At 36.1% G+C, this 24,987-nt stretch overlaps 1 protein-coding gene across 5 annotated transcripts in view; it reads left to right on the top strand.

Moving 5' to 3' along the window:
* The window catches only part of LOC129060460 (putative uncharacterized protein encoded by LINC01549), an 85,063-nt gene that overhangs the window by 38,747 nt on the left and 21,329 nt on the right, over positions 1-24,987 (top strand). For 2 of the 5 annotated variants that reach the window (XR_008527207.1, XR_008527206.2), the window contains exons 2-3: positions 6,829-6,948; positions 21,887-22,009. Coding sequence is in view for 1 of the 5 variants with exons in the window: in XM_054559713.1 (XP_054415688.1) it covers positions 14,987-15,038; positions 21,887-22,009 (175 nt within the window). In the remaining 4 variants the exon portion in view is untranslated. Of the gene's footprint in view, positions 1-5,890; positions 6,085-6,828; positions 6,949-11,723; positions 12,009-14,785; positions 15,039-21,886; positions 22,010-24,987 lie in introns of those variants that run through there. The other 3 variants (XR_008527209.2, XR_008527208.1, XM_054559713.1) reach the window with 3 other exon arrangements.

Below are 24,987 nucleotides of genomic sequence, written 5' to 3' on the forward strand. Positions count from 1 at the left end.
AAGTGTGGGGTCAGAGCCCCCACACAGAGTCCCTATTGGGGCACTTCTTAGTGGAGCTGTGAGAAGAGGGCCACTGTCCTCCAGACCCCAGAGTGGTAGACCTACTGAAAGCTTGCACCTTGTGCCTGGAAAAGCTGCAGACATTCAACACCAGCCCATGAAAGCAGCTGGGAAGGTGGCTGTACCCTGCAAAGCCACAAGGGGTAGCTGTTCAAGACCATGGGAACCCACCTCTTGCATCAGCATGACCTGGGTGTGAGACATAAGGTCAAAGGAGGTCATTTTGGAGCTTTAAGATTTGACTGCTTCACTGGATTTCAGATTTGTATGAGGCCTGTAGCACCTTCATTTTGGCCAATTTCTCCCATTTTGAATGGCTATATTTACCCAATGCCTATACCCCAGTTGTATCTAGGAAGTAAGTAACTTGCTTTTAATTTTACAGGCTCATAGGCAGAAGGGACTTGCCTTGTCTCAGATACGACTTTGGACTGTGGACTTTTGAGTTAATGCCAAATGACTTAAGACATTGGGGGACTGTTTGGAAGGCAGGATTGGTTTTGAAATGTGATGATATGAGACTCGGGAAGGGCCAGGGACAAATATGGTTTGGTTGTGTCCCCACCCAAATCTCACCTTGAATTTCCATGTGTTGCAGGAGGGACCTGGTGGGAGGTAGTTGAATCATGGGGGCAGTTCTCTCCCATGCCATTCTTGTGACAGTGAATGTCTCATGAGGTCTGATGGTTTTAAAAAGGGGAGTTTCCCTGCACAAGCTCTCTTCTCTTGTCTGCTGCCATGTGAAATGTGTCTTTCACCCTCTGCCATGATTGTGAGGCCTCCCCAGCCCTGTTGAATTGTAAGTCCACTAAATTTCTTTCTTTTGTAAATTGTCCAGTCTCAGGTATGTCCTTATCAGCAGCATGAAAACAGACTAATACAGCCTATTTTTAATTTTACCAAATATGTCAAAGACATGTTTTCATACAGCAATCAGGAGTCATATTCCTTCTCCCAAATGGTCTTTGAGTGGTTTGCTGACTGACACACTCATGGGTTTGAGTTGTCACTAACGCCAGCAGAAATAAGAAGCAGGTTCAAGTATGTGTAGGTAATGAAAAGTAAGACCTTACTGCCACTCAGCCAAAATCAGAAGATGCCACCAATTAAAATTTAATGGCACTAAAAATGAAAAAATATGTGTCCTAGAATTGATAAAATATGATGTGTACTAAGTACCTACTCTTTACCAGGCATTGTCCTGCATGATAGGGGAGCACGATAATGAGCAAACCAAAGTCCTTACCCTCATAGAATTTAAGGCATTTCCCAAGTATATTTAACCATTGAATACTTTTGCATGGAGTTATGTTTCATAGAAGACACTACAAGAAATATTGGTAGAGGGTTTTGCAGTTTACAAAAGCCTTTCTCTAATGTACTTTCATCTATAAATAGAACAATGATAAAAAATTTGCAAAGTACAGAAAAAGTAGAAGGAAAAATCACCCATAGTCTAAACCTAGAAACAATTCCTATTAAGATTCGGTGTATTTCTCTTCAGTCTTTCTCTGCTACCTCCCCCCACCCAACCCAAAGTGTGTCTGGACATAGCTTAAATATATCAAATAAGTGTTAAAAGTTGGTTCCTAACTTTTTATAAAGAAAAATGGTTTGGAATCTCTAATACATGCCTGAAGGTTTATGGAAGGAAGCTAATGATAATCTATAGCCTATTTTAAAAATATTTCAGTGTCAATATTAAAAGACTATTGGGTTCCAATTTAAAATGGGATAACACAGGTATTTAATTGTGTTACCCTCCTTACACTTTGCTAAAATTAAAGGAAAGAAATTTTTAAAAAATTAAATCCACAAGAAGGGAAAGAACAGAAAAATACACACCTGGAAATAAAATAACAATTAGAAAAGCAAATTGATAAGTAGAGGCTGATTTAGTAAACTGAAGAAATTACAAATCTCAGACAATGAGAAAAGCTAAGAAACCCCAATTTACATTTCAGGGTACTTAAAAATACAGGATCTTCCAACAATAAGTACCTCTGGAACTGGGAGTAAAATAAGCTCACGTGTCTAAAATAGGAATAAATGGACAGTAGCTATTAGAGCTGCCCTAGTCCTTAGTTCAATCCATACTCCCTTCTCAATTCCCAAGCACTGGGGTGCTGCCACTCTGACATCCTAGCTGAACAGTTGCTTTGGAGAGGCACCATTGAAAAAGCAAGTCCTCTACCAAAAACAGGAAGATTAAAAGGCTATGATGGAACTAAGTGTCAAATATAGAGGCTCCCATCCCAGTCTTCCAGCATCCTTTTCTTACTGGGCTCTCAGAATGCTGACTCTAGAATCCCATGTAGGCCACTAGGAGATTCTTCTCTGAAGAATCTGTCCAGCTTAAGAGAGAAGACTAAAGATTCTGTTGTGAAGATTGTATTGTGAAGGATTTCTGAAAAATTTGTGCAGCACACTCTACTGTAGAGGTCAATATCAGCAAACCTGTATGTGCTCAGAGTTTCCAACTATATTTTTAGTCTCCCAGTCTTAAGGTAACCAAATCATACTGGTAACATTGCCAGATTTAGCAAATAAAAACACAGGATGATCAAATTTGAATTTTGAATAAACAATGATTTTTTTTGGTATAAGTAGATGTCATACTTATTTGAGACCTATTTACGCTAAAAAAAAAAGTATATATTTATCTGAAACTTAAATTCAAACAGGCATTTTATTTCCATATAAAATGTATCCATTTTATCTGGAAACATTACATAGAGGTTATCCAAGAAAATACTATAACATGGAAGGGAGACAGTATAACAGAAAGAAAAATGAAACAATAATATCAAAATCCTGATGGAAAATTATTACCAATCTAGTGGTCTAAACTCACTGAAATATCAACTGGGAACGAGAACAGAATGTTTTCAGTTTCCATCAAGTCATCAAAATGTTAATGGCAGATCTCTCAAGATACTAATGTTTCAAATGGCTTAATAAGATTTTGACACAGAAAGTCAAAAACAAACTCTGTTTGTTTCTTTCTGTGTAAATCAGCGTTCATATGATATGCATATAATTAGAAAAATCAATAAAGCTCTTTTCATTTTGAATAAAAACTCCTATACACAAAAAGTCATTAAATGAAATGATGTAGGTAGCTTTATTTTTCCAAATTGTTATTAAATTGTATTCCTACACATTTATTTTTCTCTAGTTAAAGTTAATACCCAGTATATTGTGTGCTGCATGAGTTCAAACCCCATTCATAATCAAAATCTGTATTATTTTTCTGAGTCTCAAGAGCCTTTTTTGGACTTCCATCCAAATACTAACCAGGCCTGACCCAGCCTAGCTTTGAAGATCAGGTACATTTGGGGTGGTAGGCCCATGTATTGTTTTTCTGTTGTAGCTGTAACAAACTACCACAAATTCAGTGGCTTAAAACAATACAAATGCAACATCTTAAAAATGTGGAGGTCAGAAAGCTAACAGGTCTCACTGGTTTAAAATCAAGATGTCAGCAGGACTACTCTAGGGATGATCCATTGTTTTGTCTTTTTCAGTTGGTAGAGGCAGTCTCTATGTGTTGTATTGTGGCGCCTTCTTCCATCTCTCTGACCATTCTTCCCTTGATTCTCTCTTTATCCAGAAGGTTCTTTTAAGGATTCATGACATTAGATTGGGCCTACCTGGATAATCCAGAATAATCTCTGGATCTCAAGGTCCTCAAGATTAACTCCCATCTTCAAAGTCCCCTTATTCATGTATGGTAACAGATGCCAGGAATTAGAACAGGGATACTTGGGTGGTCATCATTCTGCCTACCATAACTGGCTTGTAGATACAGAAATATAGTTCTGCATTTATCCATGTATAATTTTCTCCTGATTTTAAAAACATATAAATGTATTTTAAACCTCAGGAAGCATATTGTCAAGTATGAACATAATTTATTAAAAATAAGTTCTAAACAAAAAATGGAAAACATTGCTATGATAATGATCCAATTAAAAAAAATAGGTACTTTTCAAGATTTGTCAAAGAAAAATGCAATCATGTAAATACTAAAAGTAAATAATTTTGGGTTTTTAAAAAATAGGGTTTTTTTTCAATAAACTTTTAACACGGACTATAAAATTATACTGCTACAAAGGAGGACTAAGAATTATTTTACATACTATCTGTATCCCTAAACCAGGGTCAGCTCTCCAAACAGGTGAAATGAGTGGGAGGCTGTTGGTGCACACTATCCCACCTACTTCTGACCCTCCACGTATTATCTGTGTTAAAAGTTCCTCCAACAGGAATCCATTCCTTTGGATTCAAATCCTCCATTAAAATGCTAGTCCCCAGAATAAAAGCTAACTATTAGCAAAAACCTTGGCCTGGATTTATTCAAAACTAGGATAACAATTGACATTTGAGGAAGGATATGCATCAGAAGAAAGCTATCAGAAGCTAGCAGTGGGCCACTGAAATAGAAAATACAGTAATCATACTTCCCCTTATTTTCCATTTTTTAATGCACCACCCTCTACCAACAGTAAGACAAGTCATGCCAGCCAGCTAGTGAAAGAGAAAATACATGGATATAGAGGTATTTTTATTAAATTAAAAAAAATTAATGTCTTGGCCAGAGAGGAGATTGACAAGGGATTCTTGATGAAATAATATGAAAGCTAGATATAATTTTAAAGAAATGAAAACAGATACAGGCAGCCTATCATAAATCATTGATCATATTTACACCTCATTTTTATAACATTTCCTGCAGCAAACATTGTTTACTCATAATAAAAAATAACCTGAAATTAATGCCAAATGCCCAATGAAAATATTGCAAAGCAAGGACATTACTTGTAAGATTATTTCTGCTTCTGCTCAGAAGCGTTTGAAAGCTTTATATCACTTGGTGGCATATTTCATTCTAAGCAGCCTCATCTACTTTCATCTCTGTGCTATGTATAGCATACTGAACTATCTTCATAAGATCAAAGGGAAACTCACTGTACTTTATTTACAGAGGCAAATTTAATGCGTAACCAGGGTACTTATTTTACTAAACTGACTAGTCCCTTTGAACTACTGTCTTCACTGATCCATAGACCATGCTCTAAATGTGGAGAAGGCTTCCTTGACTCTGGAAAATGTTCTTAGCCTAATTGGGGTACTTCCTTTGAACTGCCTGCTGTGAGTTTTACTATGCTGTAAGTGCTCAACACAGGTTGGTTCATGAGGCATGACTGCAAAGTCCTTTAGAAAACAAAAAAATAAAAAAATAAAAAATACAACCAATACAACAAAATTGAAAGTATCTTATCTCACTATCAACAGTGAATAAGAATGACTCATTTCAAAGTACATAATTATATTAGTGGTTCTTACAATAACTGGTACACTTCTGTTTATCTGGCTATGAAATAAGCTATTATGCTCACTTCTGCATTGATTGAAGCAGGGAATATACTTGCTTTGTGTGTTACATTAATACAAATATGAAAGAAAATATATGTGAAGTGACATGATGCAATGGAAAGAACATAAATTTGGGGTCTTTGCATTCCAGTATAGCATTAATGAGCAGTGTGATTTTGCCCAAGTTGTTAAATGTTTCTCTCAATCTGATGTTCTTCACCTTCAAAGTAGGAAGCCACATTTTGTGATAGACATTGTGCTGCTCACCAGTATTTCTGGCTCTCATGCCTTGAGCCAAAACGAAGGAATGTTATTCTCTTCTCCATTGAGTTTATGCATGATGCCATAACTTGTTTTGGGCAGTGAGGTACAAGTGGAAGTAATATGTCATTTCTGGAAAGAGGCATTAATTGGCATTGTGAAACTTTACAGAAATATCTCTTTTCTGGAACAATTTTGGAAGCATGTGTTGATATGATATAGACTTGCAAGGCTGTGCCACCAGTGAAGGACAAGTGCCTATGAGAATCACCTGGATCTGTAAATCTTCTATTTTAAGCTACTGAGATTGGCTTCTACAGGATAACCTACCTTATCCTGACTGAACATCACTGTAGGATTAATGCAAGTTTTAAGTGAAATAAGGTACATAAAGCACATAGCTGACTGCTTGGTAATGCTGATTAATAGGTGCTGGTTCTTTTTCTTCTTTTTCTTTAAGATCTTGTGCATTAAAAGAAAAAAGTGAATCTGCTTACAATAATATAAACTTCATAAGGTTTTCCCCTCACTCACTCCATTCTTTCCTATGACCTTGGTACCTCTCCTACCTTTTTCCCTGGCTCACAAAAACCAGCTATTATAGCCAGAGGTAAATATAAAATAAAATAAAATAAAACTTTATAAACATTTCCTCATTCCTCTTAGTGGCAGTCTCAAGAACTTACAGATGGTTAAAATCACCTGAAATTGCATTTTTGGCCCCCAAAGCTGCAAGGGTAGCCCTCTCTGGATTATCTTCCTTCAATGCCATGACTTGTTGAGGGACTGTAATCCTGTGGTACAGGTACTGGGAATTGGTTAAGAGTATGGACACTGCAGTTGAACTCCTTGGACACTCATCTCTGCTTACTTCATTATGAGCTAGGGATGTTGATGAGCTAGTTTCTCTAAACTCAGCTTCACCATTCTTAGATGCAGTGACTATTTCATAGAAATAGGCCACTTCCCAAGAACCAGAGCAGTTCTGAAGAGTATTTTCTGAAGAGTGTTTTCCATTATGTTTACTTCAGGGTCACAATTTCCCTTGGTCTAATTAGTCTGAGAATTAGCTATATATCTGTTAAACTTATTTTGGTCTCAAATAAGTTTTCTTAAATTTATTTGCAGGACATAGGAAATGAAAGCATAGGTGGTCCGTTCCAAGATGGCCAAATAGGAACAGCTCCGGTCTCCAGCTCCCAGCGTGATTGACACGGAAGACAGGTGATTTCTGCATTTCCAGCTGAGGTACATGGTTCATCTCATTGGGACTGGTTGGACAGTGGGTGCAGCCCATGGAGGGCAAGCCGAAGCGGGCGGGCATCACCTCACCTGGGAAGTGCAAGGGGTTGGGGGATTTCCCGTTCCTAGCCAAGGGAAGCCGTGACATACTGTACCTGGAAAAACGGGACATTCCCACCTAAATACTGCTTTTCCAATGGTTTAAGCAAATGGCACACCAGGAGATTATATCCCATGCCTGAGACGGAAGGTCCTATGCCCACAAATCCTTGCTCACTGCTAGCACAGCAGTCTTGAGATCAACCTGTGAGGCAGCAGCCTGGCAAGCGGAGGGGTGTCCACCATTGCTGAGGCTTGAGTAGACAAACACAGCGGCCAGGGAAGCCCAAACTGGGCGGACGACACCACAGCTCAGCAAGGCCTGCTACCTCTGTTGACTCCACCTCTGAGGGCAGGGCATAGCTGAACAAAAGGCAGCAGAAACTTCTGCAGAATTAAACGTCCCTCTCTGACAGCTCTGAAGAGAGCAGTGGTTCTCCCAGCTTGGCATTTGAGCTCTGAGAATGGACAGACTGCCTCCTCCTGACCCTGTGTAGCCTAACTGGGAGACACCTCCCAGTAGGGGCTGACAGACACCTCATACAGGCAGGTACCCCTCTGAAACGAAGCTTTCAGAGGAAGGATCAGGCTGCAATATTTGCTGTTCTGCAGCCTCCGCTGGTGATACCCGGGCAAACAGGGTCCGGAGTGGACCTCCAGCAAACTCCAACAGACCTGCAGCTGAGGGACCTGAAAGGAATAGCATCAACATCAACAAAAAGGACATCAATACCAAAACCCCATCTGTAGGTCTCCAACATCAAAGACCAAAGGTAGATAAAACCACAAAGACAAGGAGAAACCAGAGCAGAAAAGCTGAAAATTCTAAAAACCAGAGTGCCTCTTATCTTCCAAAGGACTGCAGCTCCTTTTCAGCAATGAAACAAAGCTGGATGGAGAATGACTTTGATGAGTAGACAGAAGGAGGCTTCAGAAGGTCGGTAATAACAAACTTGTCTGAGCTAAAGGAGGATGTTCAAACCCATCACAAGGAAGCTAAAAACCTTGAAAAAAGATTAGATAAATGGCTAACTAGAATAAACAGTGTAGAGAAGACCTTAAATGACCTGATGGAGCTGAAAACCATGGCACGAGAACTACGTGACACATGCACAAACTTCAGCAGCCGATTCGATCAAGCGAAAGAAAGGGTATCAGTGATTGAAAATCAAATGAATGAAATAAAGTGAGAAGAAGTTTAGAGAAAAAAGAGTAAAAAGAAACAAACAAAGCCTCCAAGAAATATGGGACTATGTGAAAAGACCAAATCTACTTTTGATTGGTGTATCTGAAAGTGATAGGGAGAATGGAACCAAGTTGGAAAACTCTCTTCAGGATATTATCCAGGAGAACTTCCCCAACCTAGCAAGGCAGTCCAACATTCAAATTCAGGAAATACAGAGAACACCACAAAGATACTCCTCAAGAAGAGCAACCCCAAGACACATAATTGTCAGATTCACCAAGGTTGAAATGAAGGAAAAAATGTTAAGGGCAGCCAGAGAAAAGGTCAGGTTACCCACAAAGGGAAGCCCATCAGACTGACAGCAGATCTCTTGCAGAAACTCTACAAGCCAGAAGAGAGTGGGGGCCAATATTCAACATTCTTAAAGAAAAGAATTTTCAACTCAGAATTTCATATCCTGCCAAACTAAGCTTCCTAAGTGAAGGAGAAATGAAATCCTTTACAGACAAGCAAATGCTAAGAGATTTTCTCACCACCAACAGGCCTGCCTTACAAGAGCTCCTGAAGGAAGCACTAAACATGGAAAGGAAAAATCGGTACTAGCCACTGCAAAAACATGCAAAATTGTAAAGACCGTCAATGCTAGGAAGAAACTGCATCAACTAATGGGCAAAATAACCAGCTAACATAATGTCAGGATCAAATTCACACATAACAGTATTAACCTTAAATGTAAATGGGTATATTTAGAAAGCCCAAAAATCTCCTTAAGCTGATAAGCAACTTCAGCAAAGTCTCAGGATATGAAATCAATGTGCAAAAATCACAAGCATTCCTATACACCAATAACAAACAACCAAATCATGAGTGAACCCCCATTCACAATTGCTACAAAAAGAATAAAATACCTAGGAATCCAACTTACAAGGGATGTGAAGGACCTCTTCAAGGAGACTGCAAACCACTGCTTGAAGATATAAAGGAGGACACAAACAAATGGAAGAATATTCCATGGTCATGGATAGGAAGAATCAATATCATGAAAATGGCCATACTTTCCAAGGTAATTTATAGATTCAATGCCACCCCCATCAAGCTACCAATGATTTTCTTAACAGAATTGGAAAAAAACTACCTTAAATTTCATATGGAACCAAAAAAGAGCTTGTATTGCCAAGTCAATAACTAAGCAAAAAGAACAAAGCTGGAGGCATCATGCCACCTGACTTCAAACTATACTACAAGGCTACAGTAACCAAAACAGCATGGTACTGGTACCAAAACAGAGATATAGACCAATGGAACAGAACAGAGGCCTCAGAAATAACACCACACATCTACAACCATCTGATCTTTGACAATCCCGACAAAAAGAAGAAATGGGGAAAGGATACTCTGTTTAATAAATGGTGCTGGGAAAACTGGCTAGCCATATGTAGAAAGCTGAAACTGGATCCCTTCCTTACACCTTATACAAAAATTAATTCAAGATGGATTAAAGACTTAAATGTTAGACCTAAAACCATAAAAACCCTAGAAGAAAACCTAGGCAATGCCATTCAGGACATAGGCATGGGCAAGGGCTTCATGACTAAAACACCAAAAACAATGGCAACAAAAGCCAAAATTGACAAATGGGATCTAATTAAACTAAAGAGCTTCTGCACAGCAAAAGAAACTACCATCAGAGTGAACAGGCAACCTACAGAATGGGAGAAAAGTTTTGCAATCTACTCATCTGACAAAGGGCTAATATCCAGAATCTACAAAGAATTTTAAAAAATTTACAAGAAAAAAACAAACAACCCCATCAAAAAGTGGGCGAAGGATATGAACAGGCATTTCTCAAATGAAGACATTTATGCAGCCCACAGACACATGAAAAAATGCTCATCAGCACTGGTCATCAGAGAAATGCAAATGAAAACCACAATGAGATACCATCTCACACCAGTTAGAATGGTGATCATTAAAAAGTCAGGAAACAACAGATGCTGGAGAGGAGGTGGAGAAATAGGAACACTTTTATACAGTTGGTGGGAGTGTAAACTAGTTCAACCATTGTGGAAGACAGTGTGGCGATTCCTCAAGGATCTAGAACTAGAAATACCATTTGACCCAGCAATCCCATTACTGGGTACATACCCCAAGGATTACAAATCATGCTGCTATAAAGACACATGCACACGTATGTTTATTGCAGCACTACTCACAATAGCAAAGACTTGGAACCAACCCAAATGTCTATCAATGATAGACTGGATTAAGAAAATGTAGCACATATACACCATGGAATAGTATGAAGCCGTAAAAAGGATGAGTTCATGTCCTTTGCAGGGACATGGATGAAGCTGGAACTATCATTCTGAGCAAACTATCACAAGGACAGAAAACCAAACACTGCATGTTCTCACTCATAGGTGGGAACTAAACAATGAGAACATCTGGACACAGGTCGGGGAACATCATACACCGGGGCCTATCTTGGGGTGGGTGGCTGGGGGAGGGATAGCATCAGGAGAAATATCTAATGTTAAGTGACGAGTTGATGGGTGCAGCAAACCAACATGGCACATCTATAGCTATGTAACAAACCTGCACGTTGTGCACACGTGCCCTAGAACTTAAAGTATAATTAAAAAAATAAAAAAGAAGCTGAAAAATTAAGACTCAGGAAAGGAAAAAGAATTGTGCCAGATCCCAGTGTTGGCAGCAGAACTACAACTAGAATTTAAGTTGTCTGACTTCTGATATAGCATACTACATTTGCACCATGTAGAGCTACCCATGTGCAGTGCAAAACCTGAGCATATTTTAGCAATAAAATTTAAATGAAAAAAAAAAAAAGAAAATGAAAGCATATAGAAATAGTGCAAATTTTCCAGTTCAGTGCATGCAAGAAATGGTCCTGAACATACATAATATCATTAAGAGCTGACATATATAGATCACTGACTGTGTGCCAGGTACCATGCTTAGCACTTTCCAAGCACCCTTTATGTAATCTTCACAATTCTATGAAATACGTACTGTATCTAAGAATGATGAAGTTGAGTTTGAGAAACAAACTCAACATCCCTAGCTCATAATGAAGTAAGCAGAGATGACTGTCCAAGGAGTTCAGCTGCAACGCCCATAGTCTTAACCAATTCCCAGTACCTGTACCACAGGATTACAGTCTCTCATCAAACCATCCTATAAATTATCAAGTTATATGGGTTACCGATTTATATATGCAGATCATTCTAAATTGATTTCTTATATACTAAGCTGCATTCTTCAATTCCCACTGATTAAGGTGACCACATTTCTCCCTATAAATGGAAAGTCCATATTTATGTACAGGAAAAAGAATATTTGTACCTGTAAATTTACAGGAAAGCAGAGGGATTACCTGAAAATCAAAAGATATAAAAGGGAATACCTTTATTTTCTCTTTGTCAGCTGGGACTCAAGTAGCAATTATTTGTTTACTATCTTCTTGGGTTATTTACAGAAAATATTTACAAGGAGGTATTTCTGAAACATATTTATTGAAGTATTGAATATGGCTGTATAGAAGACAGACACCATACCAGGAATTTTATGAAAGGCAAAGATCTGATCTTTGCCTTACCAAACCCAGCTTCAGAAGACAAGTGGTTGAAATGGATGCTAGACTTTATTGTTGTTGTGGAGCTATGGTCACCTGATGTGATGGGAAAGGGAATAATGCTGCTTCAGTTTTCCTGGTAGAATGCTTCAATTTCATTTGACATTCAAGTTAATTAAAAGTGTTATGAAAAATTATCTCTAGTGCCTTATGTTCTCATTCCTCTCATAACAGAAAAGGAAAGAGAAGACATTCATTACTCTAACTATAAATTTCCTTAACCCTATTTTTTGTGTAAGGAGGGTGCTTAGAGTACTTCAGAAATTCTGAGACAGAAAGGAAATATTATGTAAAATGAACTGAGAGAGTAGGATAGAATAAAAAAGCAAATGAATAGTTATAAATAGAGTTTTCCATATTAGGAAAAAATATTTTAAAATGCCAAATAGCTTCATCATTTTCCCCCATCCTCTTTATTTCTACCACCATTTGCACATATATGTTTCTGGTATTTCTACGTATATGTTTGAAGAATAAGGGCTATTCAATTTGTAAATATTGGCATTCATGGAAATTTACTAGAGTGGAATTTCTTGATTATTTGTCATCTACTGAAGTCTCCCTTCTAAATACTCTCAGTTCTACAGAGACAAGTAGTATTATATGGGGGAAATATTTGAGGTTAAAATGGGCCACATAGTTTCATATAACATGAATAAATAAATGTTCATATAAATATAAGTATATGCACAGAGTCAAAAAGAATTTGAGAAGACATCTGCTTCATGGCATACCTCTAGGTAGGGAAGTCTTGAAATTATCAAAGGCAGACAATTACCTAAGGAGTTTTGCTTGACTGACCAAAAATTTGCTGCAGGGAGAACAGCTAGATATAGAGTGACAAGTAAACTGAGATTTCCTCAGACGAAAACTTTAAAACTTAACTTCATTCAAGTTTTATAAATTATCACACTATACCTGCTGGTTTTAACAACTGAACAAGGCAAAAACTTATATGAGGATTTTGAAAAAAAGATACACTAGCTCTCATTTTAAATACCCTTCCCCCAACCCAACAGAAATAACCTGCATTTCCATGTAGTTGTACCAACAAATGAATACACACATATTCTCTCTCGTTTTTCCCCCACTCCTCCCAACACACAGTTTTTGTTTGTTTACTATTTTACAAAAGTTAAGTAATATAAATATGCAATTTGGTTTTTTTCTTTAATAATACATCACATGCATCCTTCTGGGTCAATAGATATAAACAGAATTCACACTTTTGACTAACTGTGTTATGTGGATTAATTAAAATGTGTTTACCCATTCCTCTATTAATGACATTCAAATTTTTAATAGTTTTTGACCATTAAAAAGTTTCAATAAATACTCTCATGTGCAAATATTTATGAACTATTTTATGTTTACTTATTTCTATGTGATAAATCCTTTGAAATGATATCAGCCTAATAACTATCTTGTATAATAAAAACTCCTAATATTCATTTCAGCTCCTTGGAACCCACAGCTCTAAGTCAATTCACCTATAGCTAGTTGGCCTATCAGTATTTCCCTTAATGATCAATTTGTCTAAAACAAGGTCAGATTAGGTACATGGTATACCATGTAAGTTCATTATTTGATTTCTCCTCTTTAAATATTTGTTCAATATTAATGTATGGAAAGCTTATTTTCTACTAATGATAACTAAGTACCAACTTTATGTTCAAAACACTTATTACATGTCCTAAATATCACAAAGCATCTTAGTTTTTTGTAACTCTCTTTCATTTATAAATTATTTTGTCCATCCTTCTTTTAATTTTATTTTCCTTTCATTGTGAAAGAATAGTCCCCAAATTATCAACTCATCAGGAGGTGTTTTAAAGATATTTAAGTTAAGATAATAAAATAAATCACTTGTTCCCAGACATATTGTATGTCTGCAGAATTAGGAGACAGAGAATTAAAATGGAAGGAAGACATAAAAATAACAAGTAAGTTCAAAAGGCTGTGACTTATTAATGTTGGAAATAAAGTGGAGTGAAATATAACAGAGTACACTGTTTAGTTCTTGGGTTCTTGCTGTTTGTACACACATATACACATATTGGCATACGATTTAGAAAAAAAATTATTGAAATCATCATGCACAAGGCACTATGCTAGATGACATGGAGTACCATATAACTTAGAAGACATAGTCCCAACCCCATATTTGTGTTATACATATATAGGTAAACCTCTGCCTCCCATGGTGATGATTTATTTTAGTGTCAGTCAGCTGCTCTTCAAAAAAGAACACATTATACATCTTCCATTTTATGCTTCTCTGATCACTTTGCCATTAACATTCTGTTTTTTGCGACCTAAAAGTCTTCTGATTTCTATCATAGAGTTTGTCTTTTAAGGAGCAAGCATGGACATATTTTAATACTTTATATACACAGGATATATTATGTAATATGAGGACAACTGTGTTTCAAGTGGATGTAAATCATAATTTTGGCCTAAGCAACAGAGGTAAATAATTTCTAGGTGACAAAGATATTAGACAGGAAATGGCCACCTATTCCTTCACTATAGAATATATTACTTTGTTAGGAGCATATCTCCAAAAGATCTTTGCTATAATGCTTCCACTGGAGTGAATTGTTATAGCATTCCCATTCCCATGAATTCTCCTCATTCTAAATGCTTTGAAGTTTCAGAATACAGTAAGAAAAAATGAAACTATATTTCACTTCTGCTGTGGCTGCAAAAACCCAGTATAGGCAACTCCTCCTGATGACAACTTAAAACGTTGGACAAAATACTACCTGAGGACTCTGCAAAGCAAGACAGATTGTGGAGGTGAGCCAGAAATTGCTAAAGCAATCCAAACTGGGTGGGTGGTGAGTCCTTTACCTTTGTTTCTTTTCTCTTGATAGAGAAACAGTAATTAATTAATTTCTCATCAGAAACCATGGAGGCTGGGAAACAGTAAAGAAGGTCTTGAAGATGCTGAAAGAAAAAAGTTGTCAGCAAAAAATTCTTTATCCAAGGAAAATATCCATCAGGAGGGAAAATATAGAAATTTTCATATGAAAGAAAATGGATAATTTTCTTTAGCAAACTTGTTCTAAAGGAACACCAGATGAAATTCTTCCAGCTGAAGAGAAATGATACCAGAAGAAACGGATATTGAGGAACGAAAGAAGAGTAAGAAAAATGGTAAATATGTGGTTAAATAGAAAAAACAGCATTTTTTTTCACTTCTTTAAAATATATGTAAATATTGAAAGCAAAAATTATAACATTCTTTGATGGAGTTTTCTGTGTATGTAGGCATAATATATATGACAGTTACAGCATAAAGGTCTTGGAGTGAAATAAAAAGATTGATACAGTAGCAAAGCTTTTACATTTTACTTAAAATAGTGCAATGTTGACTCCAATTATATTATAAAATGGAAGTATCTATAATGTAATACCTAAAGGAACCAGTAAAAAATAATGCAAATAAATATACCTAAAAATCTAATGTATAAATTAAAATGAAATACCAAATAATAGTAAAATAATCCAACAGAAGGCAAGAAAAGAGAGAGAGGCTCTAAAATAGAGGACGAGCAAAACAAATAAAGTGGTAGATTTCAACTGTTTCACTTAATGCATTAAATATAATGGTATACATACAAAAAATCAGAGACTGTGGATTAAACAAAAACAACATACATCCATATTACCCTCCTTAAGTATAAAAATATAACTAGGATCAATGGTTATATTACTTTAACACAAAGTAGACTTTTGACAAATAATTTTACCAGGGATACATAGCAACATTACCTCCTGATAATGGGGTCATACATATACACTGATGTGTATGTTAAGTACTTAAATGTGTATGCACTTAACCTCAGAGTTTCAGGTTACATGAAACTCATATTTTACAGATAAAACATTCCCCAAAAGATTGAATTTTCTGGGTGAAAAAATAACAGATTTAAAAAAGCAAAATTGGCTGGGCACAGTGGCTCACACCTGTAATCCCAGCACTTTGGGAGGCCCAGGCGGGTGGATCACGAGGTCAGGAGTTCAAGACCATCCTAGCTAACATGGTGAAACACCATCTCTACTAAAAATACAAAAAAAAAAAACAACAAAAAAAATTTAGCTGGGCGTGGTGGTGGGCGCCTGTAAGTCCCAGCTACTTAGGAGGCTAAGGCAGGACAATGGCATGAACCCAGGAGGCGGAGCTTGCAGTGAGCCCAGATCGTGCCACTACACTTCAGCCTGGGAGACAGCGAGACTCCATCTCAAAAACAAACCCAAAAAAAGAAGCAAATCATACAATTCTTACTGTAACAATTAAACTAGAAATAAGTAACAGAAATAATTAAACTGGAAAACAAATATGTGGAAATTAAACAACACACCTTTAAATAACCAATACATCAAAGAAGTCACAAGGGAAATTAAAAAAATACTGTAAATTGAGTGAACATAAAAATATAACATATCAAAATTTGTGGGATGCTGTTACAGCTGTGCTTAAAGGGAAATTTACAGCATTAATGCATACATTATGAAAGAAGAAAAGTCGCAAATCTAGGATCTAAGCAAAAACCTTAGAAAACTCTTAAAATTAGAACAAGTTTAAACCAAAGTATGTGGAAAAAGAATACAAAAAAGAGTGGAAATACATAAACAGAAAAATAATTGAATAAAATCAATATAACCAAAAAAGTTTTTGTGACGATCAATATGATTTATAACCTCTGGTAGGACTGACCAACACACACACACACACACACACACACACACACACACACACACACACAATTTATCAATATCAAGAACAATAAAAGAAGAATCATTACAGATTTTACAGACACAAAACATATTGTAAAGAAGCATTATGGGCCAGGCGCAGTGGCTCATGCCTGTAAACCCAGCACTTTGGGAGGCTGAGGCGGGTGGATCACAAGGTCAGGAGATCAAGACCATCCTGGCTAACATGGTGAAACCCCGTCTCTACTAAAAATACAAAAAAAATTAGCCGGGCATGCTGGTGGGCGCCTGTAGTCCCAGCTACTCGGGAGGCTGAGGCAAGAGAATGGCATGAACCTAGGAGGTGGAGCTTGCAGTGAGCCAAGATCATGCTACTGCACTCCAGCCTGGGTGACTGAGCAAGACTCCATCTCAAAAAAAAAAAGCATTATGAACAATGCAACGCTCATAAATGCAATAACTTAGGTGAAGTAAATGTATTCTTTTAAAAAGAACTTTCAAAATTCACTCAAGAAGAAATAGATAACCTGAATAGTCCTACATATATGAAAGAAATTGAATTTTTAGTTTAAAACTTTCCAGTAAAGAAAACCATTAAGCTCAGATGGCATCACTGCTGAATTCTACAAAACATCTAAGGAAAAAAAAACACACACACCAAATCTATGCAAGCTCTCTCAGAAAACAGGAGAACAATTTTCCAACTTATTTTATGAGGTTAACATTATTACACTAAATCTAGCTAAAGATATCATGACAAAGAAAACATCAAATCAATATTCCTCATGAATATATATTCAAAATTCATAATTTGTATTCAACAATAGAAATAAGTGATAATACTTAATAACCAAGTTGGGTTTACCTAAGAAGCAAGGCTGGTTCAAAATTTGCAAATCAAACAATCGAATACATATTATCAATAAATCGACTGAAGAAGAAAAACTATATGTTAATCATATTCCATGCAGAAAAAATATTTGATAAAAATTCCACATTTATTAATAAGAATTCTGAAAAAACTAAAAATACAGAAAACCTCATTAAGCTTACCAAAGGCACCTACAAAAAAGCTTCAGTTAATATAATTCTTAATGGTGAAAAATTAAATACTCTCCTCTAATACTAGGAGCAAGGCAAGAATAATCTTACTCCTATTAAATATTGTATTGGAGGTCCTATTCATTTCAATGAGAAAAAAGAGTAAGATAATTTGAAAAGGAGGAAATAAAACTGTCTTTATTTGCCTGATTTATAGGACTGTCTATGTAGAAAATCCCCAAAAAATCTACCACAAGAAAAAATAATTCTCCTATAACTAATAAGTGAGTTTAGCAAGAATATAGGATATAAAGTAAATTGTATGTCTATATACAATCAACAAACAATTGGAAATTTAAATTTTTAAAAAATTAAAAGTACCTTTACAATAGTGTCACAGAACATAATGCACTTTCTAACAAAAGGTGTTCAAGATCCATTAGACAAAAATAGTAAAATGATGATGACAGAAATCAAAGACCCTAATAAATGGAGAGATATACCATGTTCATGGTTTAGAAGACTCAGTATTTTCAAGATGCCAGTTTTCTCTTGTACTGCTTTATAGCTTCAATGAAGTTCTAATTAAAATCCCAGCAGATTTATATTTGTAGAAACTGATAAGCTGATTTTACAACTTACATGGAAAGATAAAGGAACTAGAATCACCAAAGAGTTTTGGAAAAACAAACAGCTGGAAGACACTAATTGCCTGAATTTAAGTAATCAAAACAGTGAGATATTGGTGAATGGATAGACATATATGTTAATGGAATAAAATTGAGAGCCCAGAAATAGATCTACAAAAGTGACAAATAAATTGATGGAGAAAAGGTAGTCGTTCAACAAACAGAGCTGGAACAACTTGACATCAATATGTAAGAAAATGAAACTTGGCTCATTCCTCATGTCTTATAAAAAAGTTATGACAGCCAATCGAAAAACTTGAAAGGTAAAACCTACAAGAAAACATAGAAGAAAACCTTTGTGATCTTGGATAAGGTAAAGATTTCTTAGATATGACATCAAAGCCCTATACATAAAGAAAAAAATGTTGAATTTAAATTTATGAAATTTAAAACTACCTGCTCTATGAAAGACAACTCAAGAGAATGAAACAAGCTGCAAAGTGGGAGAAAATATTTGCAAAACACATATATAACAAATAACTTCTATCAAAAATATATTAAAAACTTATGTCTCAATAATAAAAAATAATCTATTTTTTCAATGTCAAAGATTTGACATACACTTCATTGAAAAAGATATGGAGATGACAAATAAGCTCATGGAATGGTTGTCAACATTGTCATTAGGAAAATGCCAATTAAATTCACGATGAGATACTGTCCACTTCTTAGCATGGCTAAAAATTTAAAACAACAGTATCAGGTATTGGCCAGAATGGGAGCAACTGGAACTCTCATGTATTGCTGGAGAGAACACAAAATGATACAACCACTTTGGAAAACATGTTGACAGATTTTTATGTACATAATCATACAGTTAACATACAAACAGTTCCAGTCCTAGCAATCCTGCCCCTGCAAAATGAAAACTCTACCAAATATTTCTAGAAGTTTCATGTATAATTGCCAAAAGTTGGAAATAACCTATATGACCTTCAGCTGATGAATGAGTTAATGAACTGTGGTACATCCATCAGTAGAATATTTCTCAGCTATTAAAATAAATACACTCCTGATATACACAAAAACACTAATGAATCTCAAATTCATTTTGCTAAGTAAAAATAGTTTGACTCAAAAAGTTATATCATGTCTGATTCCATTTTTATGATACCCTGAAAATGTCATAAAACTGAAGAGAAAACAAATCAGTCATAGGTTGAGTATGCCACGGGCTGCGTATGGAGAGGGCAGATGATGACAAAAGGGGCATAAGAAAGTTTTGAGAAATGATGGGCCAGTTGATTGTGGTGTATTTTTTGAAACACAAAAGCAATGATTTGCATTGTATGTAAGTTATAACCCAATAAAAAGTCAACATTATCAAGAAAAAGAAAAATGTTTTCTAGTAACTACAGAACATACTGCAGTTGAATCAAATGTATTAACTCTATCAAAACCTGATGCATTAATTTTTATGGATTTCCCTAAGGTACAAGATGTAACTATAGTTTGGGGCAGAATATTTTTTAGCATTTCATCCACAAATGTCTACATAAACATGATATAAGGCCCATATGTCTGCCTCTTAAAAATGTATGCTTTGTGTGGCATATGCAGAAAGTTGAATGGATAAGTTGGCAGCTGTTAGCATTTGTTCAGTTTTCATTATCTGATGTACATGGGAAATAAATCTTTTCTTTTGCCAGAAGTAGCAAAAAGGTTCAGGTTTTGCTAATTCGTTTAAATAATATTTTTTGAACTGGAAAGAGCAAGCAGAGTTTTCTCATCGTTTTTAAAATAAGGGAATTAATTTAAAATTGTACTTAAATTAAGTGTAATACAATTTCAATGACACAAAATTTTAATATTTCAGCGGAAACTATATAAAATACAAATCATTGCTACAAAAAATATAAGATGTGCACAAAAAAGGACTTGTTTTATAAACCTGTTTGGAAAATAGTGGCATTACTTGAAAAGAGGAGGTAGCATGAAATGAAGCCATTAAGAACAGACATTCATTAGATTTCTGAAATTTTTGACTCCCCTACTCTCCTTCCTAAACTGACTATGTGAAGCCCATTGCCAACCTGGGCCTCAATCCATAAAAATACAGAGCAGATAATATCAAATCCTGTCCTACATAACATTTTTCTACCAAAGCATGCTTTAAAATACATTAATGACCTCTCACAGTGATGTTATTTAAAATAATACGTAGAAATACATTAATCTGTTTCTTTTCTGATAATGTTCTTAAGAAATGTATGAACGAATTAACGTGGTTAAATAAAAGAAAATATCCTTAGCATATAGATTTATCCATTATTTATTTCCAGTCATGATGCTGGAAAATTTCATCATTTATTACAAATAAATATAGATCTAATTAATTATCATGAATCTGTCTTTACATTAGCAAATTGATTCAAAGGGAGCTACACCAAAATCTAGGATATGTGATAAGACGCAATTTCTTACAGAAATTGAGCTAATTCATCAAATTTTCAATTTCTCTAAAAATAAATTTTTTTAAATGTTAATTCTTATTTTATGACTTTTTAAGCCTATATTTACCTATTTCTATTTAGCAACAATCTTTCAATTGAGAAAAGAGAACATGATATATACAATATTAGGAAATAAATCTTCAAGAGACAGCTGGGAATGTTATCTGATATAGATATTCTATACTGTGTAACTGTTTTATGTTCAACAACCACACAGTGTAAATAGCACAGATGTAAGTGAATGAATGAGTCACTTACTAACACCTTGTTAATTAGAGAAGGGTCTCTTATTCAGCAGCATCTGAAAATTAGATCTGAGTAACATGCGGCTCATTTAAGTATATGGAGTCTGTGGAACATCTCAGTCTCTCAATGCTACATAAATCCTAATACAGTAGTGAAGCCTGGAGGTATTCCCCTCAACACAGGTTGTGAAGGGAAGATGCTCATATTGTAAATACAATCCTTCAGATTTAGCCCTCACATTCAAACCCCACTCAAGCACAATGTTATGGTCTCAGATCCTTGCAAGTGGTGGAAAATGGTGAAATAAGCTAGCAAAATTAAATGTAACAAAACACTATGTTCTTCTGAATGGCATGACTCTCTGCTGGATGGAGGTAAGGAAGTCATAATTAAATGTCCTGGTGGCATCTGTTTTTCTTCTCGGAAATATCATATACCACAGGAAATTGGAAATGAAGGGAAATGGGAAGGGTGACGCAGAGGTGGAGGTGCCTTGGGAAACAAAGCCATTCAGACACATTCTCACTGGAGGAGTGACCAAAGACTGAGAGATAATGCATCCAGTTCAGCTGGATGAAGGTGTCTCCCACCTTACCAGTGTTCTGTTGGAGGTTTGAACCACATACTCTCAAGGAGGAAGAGAATCATTTGTGACACTATCTCTCCCTCACCAAAGGTTCCAAAGCTATAATGCTGCCTGAATGATACCTTAAGCCAACACAGGAGTCAGTTCCCTGCCTCTGTCCAAGGATGAAAACCAAGAACTAAAACTCCATCTAAAGCTACTTCATGTAATCTTTTTTTTTCTTTTCTTTTCTTTTTTTTTTTTCTTTTTTTTTTTTTTTTCCTTTTTTAGAGAGAGTTTTGCTGTTGTTGCCCAAGCTGGAGTACAATGGTGCAATCTCGGCTCACTGTAATTTCCGCCTCCTGGTTTCAAGTGATTCTCCTGCTTCAGCCTCCCGAGTAGCTGGGATAACAGGTGCGCATCATCGCGCCAAGCTAATTTTTTGTATTTTTAGTAGAAACAGGGTTTCACCAGGTTAGCCAGGCTGGTCTCGAACTCCTGACCTCAGGTGATCGGCCCGCCTCGGCCTCCCAAACTGCTGGGATTACAGGCGTGAGCCACCGCACCAGGCTCTTCATGCATTCTTAATCCTGAAAGTAGACAAATCATCTTCCTACAAGAGATGTTTTTATTATAATTAGGGCTGAGACAAAAGATTGTATTTTTGAAAAGGTGGGCTGATAAGTAAATTGAACTGAACTTGTGGAACATTTCTCAGGGAAACTTGTTGATAGGAACTTCTATGAGACTTTCCATGGAGAATTAGGGATTGGAGTGCAAAGAAGGGCTCTTGTCAGAGGGAGTGAAGAGTTCACCTTGGTTGACTAGTTCACTTTTGTAGAAAAGCAAATAATTGAGTGAACAGGTTTCTCGGTTGGTCTCCTTATCTTCAGAAAGGTTCAGTTGCATACAAGAATTGATGGGAGAAGAAATCTCTGACAGAAAATTGTGTGTTCACATAGTATATCAGAGACCAAATTTGGAGAAACTTTACTATCCATTATCTAAAGCCCCAAGGAAACTTGAGAGAGGCTCACTTTAGGTTTAGGAATAATGGAAAGGACAAACTCTAGAGCTGTCCTTTATATTTATCCTTTTGAAATACACACTCCAGTCATAGAACATGGGTGCAGATCCAGGTAACTTGCGCACGTTGTGCTACCTCTGGCAAGACCACCGAGCAAATGGGAAAGCTGCTCTATATAAAACGTTGCTGTTGGAGAACCAACCTGCAAATAACCCTATGCTGGACATAATCAGGCACCCCCACAAACAGTTCCTTCTCCAGCAGGGTTTTAATAATGTTAATTCAATGCTCTGGTTCCCCTGTAGCATTTTATGGTATGGAAAGTCTTTATATTTGAGATCCAATTAGACATAAATATAGCTATAAGAAGCTAGGCTCTTTAACTTTAGCTAGGCCTGTTATCAAATTTACTCACCTCAGGCTGGGGAAATATTGAAGTTGAATTTTGCAGGACATCTAGGCCTTTATTAACTATTTTTAAAACGGCAGGATCCTTCTCAAAATGGCTAAAATTATGAGGCTTAAAGAATTGCCATCAACTGTTTGGCTTTGACCAAGGAAAATGCATTATTTATCTTTCTTACTGTCACCTTTTTAGCTGTGACAATAAATAAAGTGTGTGAGTGTGTGTGTGTGTGTGTGTGGGTATGATAGAGAAAGAGAAATGGCGATGGGGAGTGGAGGTGACTGGGATAGTGAAGGGCTGTAACTGTGTATGCATATTGTCTGGCTATTTGTATTTTGATGTGTCTGTGCATCTGAAACCTATGCAGATGTGGGAGGAGAGACGAAACTGTAGTTGAGGTGGGCAGTAAACATTTATGAAAAATAAAATTTTTGAAACTATAGTAGTAGTTTCCTAACTGTAGAGGTCATAGGTTTAAAAATTCCTGTGTGAGAAAAGGTATAGTGGAGAAAAATAAAATGGAGTAACTGAAATCAAAAATTAACCAATTAAAGCTTTTATAATTTTATGTTCACTACACAAAGCAGAAAAGAAACTATTAGGCTCCCTCTCTTCACTGCAGTCTCAACAGGATGCATGCACAGCTGTTGCATCAAGTTGAGGATTAGGTACAAGTCAATGCAATGTTTATAGAGTCTGAGTACATGAGGTCCAGGGTCAGCTTAGCCATGCAGCCAGACAAAACAACCAATAAAGCTATTTTTAAATAATTAAAGTTCATATGGAATTTTAAAAGTCCATGAAGAAGACATATATCTGCTGCAATACTTAAAATCCTCCTTTTCTCTCTCATCAGCTTCTCTCTCATATGATAACTTCTGTGCCTCTCTCTTCAAACTGTATCTGATAAACTTTCATGAAAGTTTTAGTCCTTAAACCCTGCTAGTATGTAAATTGTTCTCTTTCTGCCCACATTCCTTCTTCTAATATGCATAATGAAAGCCTCAAAGACCAATCAAGCAAGACAGGACATTATTTGGGAACCAGTATGGGTGGAAAAATTCACTAGATAAAGCCAGAATTTAGTTTAGTAGATAGGAAGAGAAAATAGGTCAGTATTATTTATTGTTTAATAAATTTGCCATCTCACATTCCAACTTTTTATTTTTTCTTTATCCAAATGCTTAATGTCTTTCTGATTTGATGACGTAGACACGCTGACATCTACATGCCAATTCCTTCCTTCCTGTATCCATGCCCTTATATCCCTAGTTCATGTTCATCAACTTCTTTGGTACATGAGGAAGCTCATTCATGTCACTTCTAGGGACTAAGTTTTCTTCCTTTAAACATGCCTTATCTTTTCCAAATCTTAACTGCAAATTAAAGCATTTTTTCTTACTTTTTATTTACTTCCCTTTTCTATTCCTAACCCTAGTTCTTTCTTCTTTAGCAATCAACAAGAGTGATTTGAAAAGTCACATATACTAGAATTCCAAATTGAACAACGAACACAGATATATACATAAATAAATTAACAAATTATCAAGTTTTGCCAAAGGAGAACTTCTTCTTGGGAAAAGACTACTATATTTCCAAGACTGCCTTAGCTGATACAAATAAACTTTTTAACAGGATGATTATGTTTTGTTGAAGGCATTATTGCATTACTTAAAATTGGGTGGTACAATTTGCTATGTGTTTCTTCTGCCCAGTGATCGCAAATGCCCCCTTTAACTTTACTGCAACAGCTGCTTCAACATCCTGTTCACAGTGGTGTTGGGTTGCATCAAGGATCACTGAAATGCCAGAAGACTGGCTGTGGTCCTGGATCTTGGTGGCGGTGATATTATCTGGTCATTTTAGATAAAGTATGCCTTCAACTGATGGTGATGAAATATATTATGAATAAGATACAGTAATTATAACAGATGAGATCTCACAAATATGCAATAGGCC

This window comes from Pongo abelii, chromosome 6, assembly GCF_028885655.2.
Source record: "Pongo abelii isolate AG06213 chromosome 6, NHGRI_mPonAbe1-v2.0_pri, whole genome shotgun sequence".
Taxonomy (NCBI): domain Eukaryota; kingdom Metazoa; phylum Chordata; class Mammalia; order Primates; family Hominidae; genus Pongo; species Pongo abelii.